Genomic DNA, 13,353 nt, shown 5'->3' with positions numbered 1-13,353 from the left:
TATCATATAGATATAGAACATGTGTTTAGTTGATTTTAAAAGTCAAGTTAGAAGGATTAACTTTTGTTTGTGAACAAGTTTAGAATTAACTAAACTATGTTCTAGTGATTACAAGTTTAAACCTTCGAATAAGATAGCTTTATATGTATGAATCGAATGATGTTATGAACATCATTACTACCTTAAGTTCCTTGGATAAATCTACTGGAAAAGAGAAAAATAGATCTAGCTTCAACGGATCCTTGGATGGCTCGAAGTTCTTGAAGCAGAATCATGACACGAAAACAAGTTCAAGTAAGATCATCACTTGAAATAAGATTATTATAGTTATAGAAATTGAACCAAAGTTTGAATATGATTATTACCTTGTATTAGAATGATAACCTACTGTAAGAAATAAAGATTTCTTGAGGTTGGATGATCACCTTACAAGATTGGAAGTGAGCTAGCAAACTTGAAAGTATTCTTGATTTTATGTAACTAGAACTTGTAGAATATATGAAGAACACTTAGAACTTGAAGATAGAACTTGAGAGAGATCAATTAGATGAAGAAAATTGAAGAATGAAAGTGTTTGTAGGTGTTTTTGGTCGTTGGTGTATGGATTAGATATAAAGGATATGTAATTTTGTTTTCATGTAAATAAGTCATGAATGATTACTCATATTTTTGTAATTTTATGAGATATTTCATGCTAGTTGCCAAATGATGGTTCCCACATGTGTTAGGTGACTCACATGGGCTGCTAAGAGCTGATCATTGGAGTGTATATACCAATAGTACATACATCTAAAAGCTGTGTATTGTACGAGTACGAATACGGGTGCATACGAGTAGAATTGTTGATGAAACTGAACGAGGATGTAATTGTAAGCATTTTTTTTAAGTAGAAGTATTTTGATAAGTGTCTTGAAGTCTTTCAAAATTGTATGAATACATATTAAAAAACTACATGTATATACATTTTAACTGAGTCGTTAAGTCATCGTTAGTCGTTACATGTAAGTGTTGTTTTGAAACCTTTAGGTTAACGATCTTGTTGAATGTTATTAACCCATTGTTTATTATAACAAATGAGATGTTAAATTGTTATATTATCATGATATTATGATATATAATATATCTTAGTATGATATATATACAGTTAAATGTCGTTACAACGATAATCGTTACATATATGTCTCGTTTCGAAATCATTAAGTTAGTAGTCTTATTTTTACATATGTATTTCATTGTTAATACACTTAATAATATATTTACTTATCATTTAACATAATTAAACAAGTGTATCAATATCTTAATATGATTCATATGTACCTAGTAAGACGTTGTTATAACGATAATCGTTATATATATATCGTTTTCGAGTTTTTTAAATTAATAGTCTCATTTTTATATATATAACTCATTGTTAAAATACCTAATGAGATACATACTTATAATAAAATCATGTTAACTATATATATATATCCATATATATGTCATCATATAGTTTTTACAAGTTTTAACGTTCGTGAATCACCGGTCAACTTGGGTGGTCAATTGTCTATATGAAACATATTTCAATTAATCAAGTCTTAACAAGTTTAATTACTTAACATGTTGGAAACATTTAATCATGTAAATATCAATCTCAATTAATATATATAAACATGGAAAAGTTCGGATCACTACAGTTTGGATGTAAATGAAGTGGCTCATGTTGCGTTGTTTTGTGATGGTGTCAAAATGAGTTGGGAATGAAATGGGTCAAGGTGCAAAATTTGGCTAAAGCATCTACTTTGACTGAATCCCTAATGGGGATCGTTTGAGATCCCTGATGGGGATCAGTCGATACATTTATAGATTTTGGATCAGAACAGGATCCCTAATAGGGATCATTTGGGGATTGACAAAAAAAAAAAAAAAAAAAAAATCGAGTAAATGGTTTGTAGTCGTTAAAAGTGCCTTAACTCCTTAGTTAATTATGTCTTTGATTTAATGAGTAAAGATAAAGATAAAGAAAGAAGTAAAGATTATTATTATTGTCGTAACTAAAATTCCGAACAAATAAGATAACTTACAGTAAAGTATAAGGGTTAAATCGTACCTTTGTAATATATACGAGGGTAGTGATCAAAAGTTTGATCAAATAAAAGAAAATGGGTCGTCTTTTTCATCTCACCCTCTGCAACATCTTCCATTAAAGGACAAAATCGAGGTTCGTTCTTTTTTCGTTATAATTTCAAAATTAATCTTGATTAAACATATTTTGCTTTAATCTTAATAAATAAAACATCAATTGTTTGTTCTAAATAAATTAAAAACCCGAATTATTTTAAGCAATTTGAAGTTTGAAACCCTAGAAATTGTGCCCCTCGTAGCTTGCTTCCCTGGGCGTTCTCCCATGCGGCCCATGCCCATTTCCGGCCCTGAAGTTGAATTATTTTCTGTTAATTTGCCAAATATGCTGTTATGAGAATATTAGTTATGTACTTATGTTAGTTGTGCTTGCTTCATCAACGAATAAGGTAGAAAGGAAGAAGCTTTAGCATTCTTTTTTAGTCTTATTCATCTCTGCAGTGCTAAAAATTAGAAATTGGTGATTGAAACAACCGCATTACAATTTGTTTTAAATTTCCATCCATCACCTTGTTCAGTGTAGTTTATAGTTATCACCAATTCACCAGTTAAAGGTTAGCTCCAATTACATGCCCTGCTCTGATTCCAAATTATCAGTTAGCTTAGAAATGTAATGAAATGGCAGTTTTTTTACCACCAATTAAAGGAATTGGAGGCTTCAAATTGCTTTTAGATATATTGAGTTTGTACCATTTAATGGATGCTTACTAGGAGAAATTGGGGAAGAAATTCTAACTAGTTGCTAACTAAGGGGATGTTTATTTATGACTTAATGGAATTAATTTGATGAAAAGATTATTCGGAAAATAAATTTGAGTGTTTACTTTGCAACTTGTTTATTAATCTCATCTTACTGGAGGGATTATGGGTCATTCACAAAAGCCATCTAGTCCACATACAGGCTACAGCCGCTTCATTTTCTTTACTACCCCTCTCATATCTCTTTTTCTTTTTCCTTCTTTCTTTCCCAAAAATAAAACACCGATTATTACACCACCAAGCACCGATGATTACGACGCTGATGATTTCAACTAGATCAAAAAACGATCTATTATCGTTGATTCCAGAAAGGAGAAAAAAGATTGGATCGAATCGAGTGTTCAGCATTCGAGGTCCGTTACTGATAACGAGATCGTTGAGTTTCAGTTGTTCAGCGTTCTAAGCCGGCGATTACACCACCAAACACCAATTATTTCACTGGTTTGATGATTATAACTTTTTATGATTTCAATATTATATTTTGGTGTTAAATTAAGAATTAGGTTTGGTGCTTTCGTGTGAATTGAATGTATTGCATCTCAGGTTTGATGATATGATTTTTTGCAATTTAAGTAGAATCTAGGTTTTATGTTGTATTGAGTTTGATTCTTTTTATTATTGTGTGTAAAAAAAAAAAAAAAAAATACTGAATTGAATGTAAGGTTTGCAAACATAACTAGGGCTTGAATTAACAATAGGAGTAGGTGTTCTATATAAATTTGTAATATTTCAAAGTTTAGCTGTAAAGTTTGGTTCGATACTTCGTTGTGTTTGATGATCTTTTCTGTGTTTTAGTAGGAATACGAAACATTGTAATCCATTTCTACAATTACAGAGTATGATTTTAATACTTTCATAAAAATTGATGATAACTATAAATAATTTAAGTTAGGGGTAAAACTATAAATTGGTTCATTAAGGTATTTCATTCAGTAAAAAAAGTAAACACCATTTTGTTAGTGTTAGATTATTTGATACAGTCATCTATATCCATATATCCATCTATATGGATAACATGACTTAATGAGGATAAAGGTAAACAACCCGTAATTTTTTCTCTCCTAATGGTTCACTATTTACACCATTCTGATGATTAAACGTCTTCTGTTTATTTGTTGACTGTTGTGGACTATGCAAGTGCAACTCATATGATTATTTTTCTTAAAACATATGTGAGATACCAGTTATTTGCAACCTTTTACTTTTATCAAAATATACTCAACGTTTGTAATCTTTTTTTTACACATGTATGATTATTATCATGAACACGTTGTTTCACGATCATACATTAGTGATTACCAGGAAACTGTCTTATATTTGTTGAGTTTATTAAGAATCTTTTCTAATTAGTTTCTAACTTTCAGCAGTCTTTTTTCATTGTGTAGTGAATTGATGTTTGAACATTTTGACCCCGAGGTTGAATTTTATGGCTAATGCTATAAAAATGGTGTTTTTTTCTTGATAGTCCAAGCAGATAGATGAATTAAGACTATTAGGGTTTTTTTTTTTTTTTTTTTTTTTTTTTTTTTTTTTTTTTTTTTTATGTATCTACGTATTATAATTTTTGATTGGTGTTGGTGTTTTATGAAAAGGTATCGTAAATGGCAACTGCTACGTATCCACCTCCTCCACCATTTTACAGGCTGTACAAGGATTATGAACAAGACCCAAGCTCTGCTCCAGAACCTCCCCCTCCTATTGAAGGGACCTACCTTCTTTATGGTGCCAATTATACTGTAAGTTCTTATTTTATTTTATTTTATTTTTCTAATAATACACTTGCGTACCTGTTTAAATGATTTAGTTTCATATATTATGATTTAATCACATAGGCATCTGCTGTTTGTGAATAATTTAACACGTTAACATTCGATGCTTATGTATTTTCATTTAATTGTTTTCTGAAGTGTCATTACAATATTTCTATGGGCCATAGCCAAAATTTTCTATATTAAAGCTCTTTGAGTTGCTGGTTTCAAAATCAATCGTTATGCAGTTGCTTATAGGTTCAAATGTTTCAGCTAGACGTAAGCTATTTTTAGTCTAGTTTAGTAAAATCCACCAGGCCTTTACATTAATGTTCTTATACAGAAGATTATATCTACAATGAGAGCTGAAGAGTAGACCCAGGAAAATTTCAATGGGAGAGTGGTTACTTGAAGATTATTTTTTTTCAGTATTTATTTCGCATATATGATAAGATAATATAAGATTCTTTTACAATTTAGTATTTGAACTATGGATATCTAATTGCATAAGGCAAAAATATCAAATAAATATGCAGATTATTTCTGTTAGTGGGTTAAATAGATTTGTTTCTGAATTTCGGTAACCACGATTGTGATATGTTTTATGTTGTCATGCTTAACTGCCTCATAACTGTTGCTTTCTGTCACCTCCTTTATGTATTAATAATTGGTCCATTATTGATTAATTGTTTTGTAGACGGATGATATATTGCCGAGTTTAGAAGATCAGGGTGTTCGTCAATTGTACCCAAAAGGACCAAATCTTGGTATTTGATTCTCTCCTTTCCTTTTCATCTTTCTCACACTTCGCATGCAGAATTAGCAACATTTTCTGATAAATACCCAATTGTTAAAATCCCCTTTTAATTGCGTTATAGTTGTCACTGATGCGCAAACTAACGTTACCTACAAATATTTCTAGATTTCAAGAAGGAATTGCGATCACTGAATAGGGAACTCCAATTGCACATTTTAGAGCTAGCTGATGTGTTAATAGAGCGGCCATCACAATATGCAAGAAGAGTGGAAGACATTTCTCTCATATTCAAGAATCTACATCACCTTCTCAATTCATTACGTCCACATCAGGTACAAATCCTTTCTAATAGTTTAGATTTCCACAATTTGTCATAATGTCAAGACCCGCCCAAACATCTACAAACATATTTTTATCAGGCCAGGGCAACACTCATTCACATACTCGAACTTCAGATACAAAGACGAAAGCAAGCTGTAGAGGATATTAAAAGGTACCATTTTTAATTACTTAGACTAGTACATTTTTAAATTTTTTTTGAAATGGTGTTGAATTTTTTTTTCTTTTGGTTGAAGGGGAAAAATAATAAATAACTGTAAGGTATTTACTAATACTTTGGCCTTTGGGCATACCCAAAGGGGAATTTTTAAGGAATATCACAAGTGATTACAACCCATTCAATGACCAAAAACTATGCATAACTATATCAAAAAGTTTACCGTGAATCTAAGAACCTTCACAAAATGTTAGTAATGCTATATAGGTCTAATGTGTTCGTTGGTTGATACAGGTTTTTTCTCATAATCTTAATCTTATTAGTTGAATTTGACACATGTAAGTATTACATTTGTAGGCCCCCATTAGGTCTACTAAGTAGGCCTATATGTTATTTTCCAAACAATGCCTCCGACAATAATTACTATCTTCTGCCTCTTGATAAACAAAATAGTCTTCACACGTTGCTTCAAAATTCCTTGACAGCTATCATGCAATCTCTCATTTTGTTTTTGATTCAAATAAAATACCCAAGTGCCCGACTCGGTCTATCATAACCACTTTTTCATGTACAGTTTGACTTAATAAAGTCAAACTGCACAGGATTTACAAATACTTCAACTACCTCATTTTCTATCCATTTGGCTTATGAGAGAATTCACACTTGTTTACCACGTCACAATTTCCAAGAGTACTTTTCAATCCATACCTTGAAGCCTTACTATGTCCAAGGTTGGAGAACTCGGATCTCGGGGAGATCTCGGCATCTCGGAAATTTCTCGGGGAGATCTCGGACGTTGACTTATGTTGACTTTTCAGTTTTTTTTAAATATAAATATAAATATATCTATAGATATTTGTAAATTTATATATACTTTTATGAGATTTTACAAAAAAAATCCAAAAAACGAGTGAGAAAACCCGAGAAATTACTAGATTTTATGAGAGAATTCAAGGAATGGCCGAGAAAATCGGATTAATTGTGGCTTTGACCAAGTTTGACCTCGTTGACTAATTCCAAAAACGAGATGTCGGGGAGAAATTAGGAGATTTACAACACTGACTATATGTCCATTACCAATATGTACCCTTTTGGCCATTTTGATCTCATGAGGTCAAAGAGACCCGATGTTTCTCGTCTATTTTCTATACTACTCGACATTAATTATCTATGGGCTATTAGGTATCCTAATATTTAGGATACCATAATACATCATCTCTAAAAATGCCTTCCCCACATCACCTTCTATTTTATCACAGCCAATAGTCTTTGCCTTCTCTTTTTGACCTAGAAAAGTCAACCAACTGGCACTCTTTAAAATTCTCTATCTGCGACAATGCCACCACTACTTCCGTAGTTTCAGTGATCTTTCCCATGCTCTCTATCACGACGTAAGCACTAGTAAAAGATGATCGTTTCTCATACTCGAATATGCTTATGCCAAAATACTAATTATCACAAATGCAAACTAGAGACGCCAAACTAAAGCCTCCACAGATCAGTATGTTGATACTTAACTAACCTAGAATATACTTTAGTATACTACCATTTATTTTATGTTATAAATGACACATACATAAAACACTAAAGATTGAATTATACAAAAACAGAGATCATGATTTGACTTATCGAAGGGGCATTTAAAACCTGATTATCGACCATGACAACAAGTCTTACTTTTAGATACAGCCTGTAGCATCCTAGTACCAATATTTTGGATACGCTCTTGCGGTTTTACATCAGTAATCGTTAACAAATTTCTTTCTCATATAAGGGGGTTTGATTATCAATCAAATGTCTTGATTTATGCTCAATAAGGATTATATAGTTGAATCTTGTTATTATATGTAATTTTGAACGGCAGTTAGGAGTCATTGACGGGGGTTCAAACGCAATGTTGGAACCCACCCACCTGATCATTTCTTGGGACGAACATTACAGTCCTACCGCCCCTAAGGAGGCCACGGAAAATCCATTCGTGCGTTGCGTGTGGTAAAGCCCCTTCGGGCGAGGCTCGAATGCAAGACGTCCGAGACCTCTGAGGCCCATGAAATGGGCGGGTAACTATAATTGAATAATAGAGAACCCCGTAGGTTATGATATTATTAATCAACTATTTATAATGTACAATGAATCCTAAAACCTAATTAACCCTAATGGACAGCCCACTATACAATTGAGTTGGGTCAATCCATATTCTATTTACATATTCTAATTGCAGCTCATGGGGTCGAACCTCTAACCCCCTTATGGAAAGTCAGGTCACCACCGACCTCAATATACCTTGATGTTCAATCTTGTTAATATATGGTTGTCAAACACATTTCACAGGACGCAAGAATTGTGTAAATTGCATCGTCCCGATAAATAAGTTATGAGAGGGGGGGTTATATTGTATGTAGCCTAATACTTTGTTTGTTTGGTTATTAGGAGGAGGGAAGAAGCACAGAGACTTCTCAAGGAGGCACTTGGGACATTGGATGGACAATAAACAAGTGCATGTCGATACGTGATACCAAATTAATTAAACCGTTGGAGACGATCAATTGTTGTTCTTGGAAAAGCTTTGTGAAATACCAGTGGTGGCGATTTATTGGTGCTTATATTTTCGTACTAGTTGTAGCAGAACTGCTTATCGTTTTTTAGTTGGTAAAATATTACCTAACTAAACCATTATTGTAATTTGAGTGATATTTGGTTACATATGATAAGACAGATAGGAAATAAGGTTCCGGTTTTTTTTTTTTTTTTTTTTTTTTTTTTTTTTTTTTTTTTTTTAAATATGGTTGCTTATCTGATTCATGCCGTGTAGTGATTAAACATCAGTGTCACAGAATGAAAAATTGGCAAACAACACGCGATGACTAAAGTTAGCTAATTGATCATAATAATCCATGGATAAAATGAATATGGTACAATTGTGATTACAGTGATCATAGTTTTGTTCAAAACTTTAAAGGAAGTAATGCAATTTTCATTTAGCATTTGATTGATTATATTTAATATATATTTAAGATATAATATTTATCTAAATAACAATAAATCTCTCCTCATTTTCTCTCATCTTTCTCTTGGTTCAAGCTATTATTAAACTATTCTAAATCATGTCACAAGAAAAAAGAATATTAGATGAATTGAGAACATTTTATGTTGAATGGAAAGAAATATTGGTAGAAAAATTACATTAAAATTATCATTTCATTTATCTTCCTAAAAAAACTCGAGAACCGCGGGCGAAAAAAAACCCGTAACCCGCGGATACCCGATCCGTGATGGGCGGGTAAAATCATTAAATCCTACCCGCAGACAGGGTAACAAATTATACCCGCCGACGGGTCGCGGGTACATACTACCTGTCGCGGGTAGCGGGTACATACTACCCGATCCGCTAATTCATGAGACTTTTTTTAATTTACCCGCGAGTTTATAGATACAATTATCAAATTTAAAAGTGATTTGACTTGTAATGCAATAATATTAAAATTATAATATTGCACATAAGTAAAAAACTTGATTTTCACGTAATTTTACACATGTAGCTTGTACATATGGTTTATAATTGATAAAATTATCTAACCTTTATAAAAAAATTTAACGACGTTGTATATTATTATTACCCGCGGGTTTACCCGCGGGTCATGGGTATCCGCGGGTCACGGGTATAGGTGAAGTTTTTTTACCCGCGGGCCTTTTAACGATACTGATGGACGTTATTATACGGATGCTGACTAAGAAACCGTTTGTGTAATATTTTTTTAATTTTTTTAGGATTATAAATTATGTAATATAATTATTTTTTAATATTTTAAGTTATGTAAAATAATCCTATTTTGTATAATAATTATTAGTCAGTTTGTGTAAAAGCGGACAATATCAATGTTTATGATAGATCCTCAGGATGTGGTTGTCTTACGTGTCATATATCTGTTGGTGAATGTTTAATAAAACTGACATTCTAAAGGACGGTTTATTGCTTTTTTCTGACATGTCTGAAACTGGCCTCGGTTTTTGGAGAGTTATGGTTATAAAAGTGCATGTTGATTGTTGCATAAACACACACCTATCATGGATCGGAAGTACGTTTCAATTGACGTATATCACAGTTGTCAATCTGTATGGAATGATGATACAAAATTCACAGGAGGGCATAAAAGTACGTTTGATAATGTACATGTTCGTGTCTTCGATGTGGAGAAGTTGAAAGAGTTCATTCGAGAAAACTTACCAGAAAATCCATATTTAATCGACATATACTATTACAAACAAGGAATCGATGAACCCGAACAAATGAACTTAGATGAAGAATGCTATACATTAGTAGAGAAAGCGTGTAAACGTTCAGAAAAATTGAGTTGTTTGTCTTTTTTTCCTGGAATTTTTGAAGACGCACTTGAATTCGATAGGCTATATGATATGATGGTGAATACTATTACGCACCTAGACCTTTAATAAATTTAAGTTAGTTGTAATAGATTTGTAGTGGTTGTGTTTAATCATCTCTCACCTAACTGCTTACCTTAATATGTATTGTATTTTTCAATAATATGTGTGTAGTTAGTTAATAATTTAACACAAATCAATTAACATAACAAACTTAAGACGAGTAATTAATACATTAAATTTCATTCAAATATATTACAACAAATGAAGTACAACAAACTTAACCAAATCTATTAGGACAAGAATTCCTGCTATGACCTTCTTGTCTGCAAACACCACACCTTGATGGGGCTCTCGATGTGTTGTGAATTTCATCCATCTCGTTATGGATCCGTCATTTCCGTCTCCTACCCCTATGTCGGATCAGTCGTGTTGGATTGTCCTTAATTGCCCAAGTTGAATTGGACCAGTATGTCACGTCTCTAAGTGGTTTAAATGGTCTCGATATTATTCTCTCAACATGGTAGTTGTGTAAAATTTACTATTCATGCTCTTTGAATCAATGTTTCGTTACATGAGAGCAAGGCATTATTTGATGTTGCCATCTCCCACACGAGCACTGCTTGGCTTTAAAGTGCACAACATACTCGATCCCCCCATCACCGCTTCTTTAATAAGTGGAGTGGACATTGTACACAACTGTTTGCATGTTATAACATGTTGTTGTGTAGGTGGCTGCTAGTTTTTCACGATTTTGATATTGTGCCCTTATAGTCATGTATAGTGGTGCATTTCATTCGCGAGGAATTTTTTGTTGATTGAGGAAGTGCTCTCTTGTGTAGTCAATGGTATATGAAATACACGCTTTGATTGGCATCATACGATCATGAAGCAAAACATTGTTCAAGGCCTCGACTATGTTTGTCTTTAAGTTAGCCCAACGACTCCAACCGCCGTCTCTTAACAAAGTCCACTTTTCAAGATCAGCCTCGCGTAAATACTCCCAAGCCGCCGAGACCACAAGTTTAATTCCACGAACTGCATTTTTATATCTATTATTTTGCGTTGCGGAACCGGCCCTCCAACACAACTTCTTGAGCTCGTGGTTTCTTTAAACTTTTGCATCAAGTTGCTACGAATGTGGCACAAACAATAATTATGATGCCAACCATAGGCATTCCCAACCATCGCAATAAGTATACCTTGATGTCGATCATATATAACACACAATTCTCTGTTAGTATGACAATTAACACCGGTTTGGAACTGCTCCAAAAACCAAGCCCAACTTCCGTTCTTCTCTTGGTCAACTATTGCGAATGCAACATGCATAATTTGCCCATTAGCATTTTTGGCTACCGCGGTAAGCATCTTGCCCATGTAGTTACCATTTAAGTGAGTCCCATCGATACAAATGATAGGAATACATTTTTGATACGCCCTAATAGCTGGGACAAATTCCCAAAAACACATACTTGAATGTGACGACACCGTTCTTAGTTTGAGGGCCATGTGAGAAACGAACAATTGTATCCGGATTGCTATAAATCAATTCATTTAGATACAGGAAGTTCAACAAAGTTACTGTTCCAAGTTCCAAACAACCATTTAATTGCAATACGCCTAGAATTCCAAGCCAAGGCGTAAGCTATATCCACGTGCCAAACTTGTTTTACGTGAACTTGGATGTGTTTAATATGATATACAATGTTTTTACCGACTTAAGAGATAATTTCAGTAGAAATTAAACTTGAGGTTAAGCAACGATTGTTGTTACCTCGTACGTTTCCATACTAAACGTGTGCATCACTCCATTTAAAATTTTCCACACATGATCTTTATTTTTCATTGAACCAGCTACGATCCACGAACATCGTCTTTAATCTCGTGGATCATTGTAATTCGGACCGGTTGTGTAACAAACTGCTTTATAATAATGTGACCTGCTATCTTCAACGGAAATTTCTCTTTGTCTTTCGATATTCCATTTCCGAATAGCGGATAGAAATTCATTTTTGTTTCTAAAAATCATTCATTTTCTAATTACACAGTCGTTGTTATAACAATCTCATCCTAGCTCGTCATCATCATCGAGTGCAGGAAGATTAGACTCATCTTAGACATTAAGAAACTCGAAAGGATGTCTAACGGGATCTTTGATTGGGACCTCGACCACTGACAATGCTAAAAACGAACATATATTTCATCGCATTATCCTTCAAGAAAGACAAGCTTTTAGTTGCAATTGTTCTATTTATAAGTGATATTTGTTTAAATAATAAAAGGTGAAGACAAAAGACAGATTCGACGATTTGAAGACGCAAACGACCAAAAAACTAAAAAGTACAAAGTACAATCCAAGTGGTTCAAATTATTAATGAGAAACGTCTAAAAATGGCAAGAGTACAAGCCGTAAAAAGCAAAGTACAAGATATTAAATTATACGAAAAGGCGTTCGAAAATTCGGAACCGAGACATGAACCAACTTTCAGCGCGCGACGCAACGGACCAAAAATTACAATTCAACTATGCACAAGAATATAATATAATATATAATTAATTATATATATTATTATATATTATAATTATACGCAGCCCACGTTTTGAATTTGATCAATGAGCTGGAATCCAGAGCTCCACACTCGCGGAGCTGTGAGGAACAAAACCTCCGCACTCGCGGAGTTACACAGTGATCGAGTGGGCCTATAAAAGGCAATGAATTCTGCTCGATCAAACACACCCTTTTTCTTTCTTTTCTATATACGTAAAGATATATATATATATATATATATATATATATATATATATATATATATATATATATATATATATATATATTTTATAATTTTAATTTTAATTTAAGTTTAATAATAATAAGGTTATAGTGGCGAATGTTTTAAGTTTGCAAGTCGAAACTCTGTCCGTGTAACGCTACGCTATTAATAATCATTGTAAGTTATGTTCAACCTTTTTAAATTATTGTCTCATAGCTAAGTTATTATTATGCTTATTTAAGCCGAAGTAATCGTGATGTTGGGCTAAATATTAAAGACGGGGTTATTGGGCTTTGTACCATAATTGGAGTTTGGACA

General features: G+C 33.0%; 1 protein-coding gene across 2 annotated transcripts; it reads left to right on the top strand.

Annotated features, from left to right (window-relative positions):
- Window positions 1-2,109: 2,109 nt before the first annotated feature.
- On the top strand, window positions 2,110-8,628 carry LOC139844126 (mediator of RNA polymerase II transcription subunit 7a). 2 transcript variants are annotated; one of them, XM_071834338.1, is made up of 6 exons: window positions 2,110-2,200; window positions 4,473-4,616; window positions 5,326-5,395; window positions 5,551-5,717; window positions 5,841-5,878; window positions 8,312-8,628. In XM_071834338.1, exons 2-6 carry the CDS (start codon window positions 4,482-4,484, stop codon window positions 8,370-8,372), a joined length of 471 nt encoding a protein of 156 aa, XP_071690439.1. In that variant the 5' UTR covers window positions 2,110-2,200; window positions 4,473-4,481; the 3' UTR covers window positions 8,373-8,628. The 2 variants fall into 2 exon arrangements, with proteins under 2 accessions (XP_071690439.1, XP_071690438.1); XM_071834337.1 differs by having other exon boundaries at window positions 5,805-5,878.
- Window positions 8,629-13,353: the final 4,725 nt, after the last annotated feature.

This window comes from Rutidosis leptorrhynchoides, chromosome 4 (genome assembly GCF_046630445.1).
Source record: "Rutidosis leptorrhynchoides isolate AG116_Rl617_1_P2 chromosome 4, CSIRO_AGI_Rlap_v1, whole genome shotgun sequence".
NCBI classification, from domain to species: Eukaryota; Viridiplantae; Streptophyta; class Magnoliopsida; order Asterales; family Asteraceae; genus Rutidosis; species Rutidosis leptorrhynchoides.
This window is presented reverse-complemented; position numbering and strand designations above follow the sequence as displayed.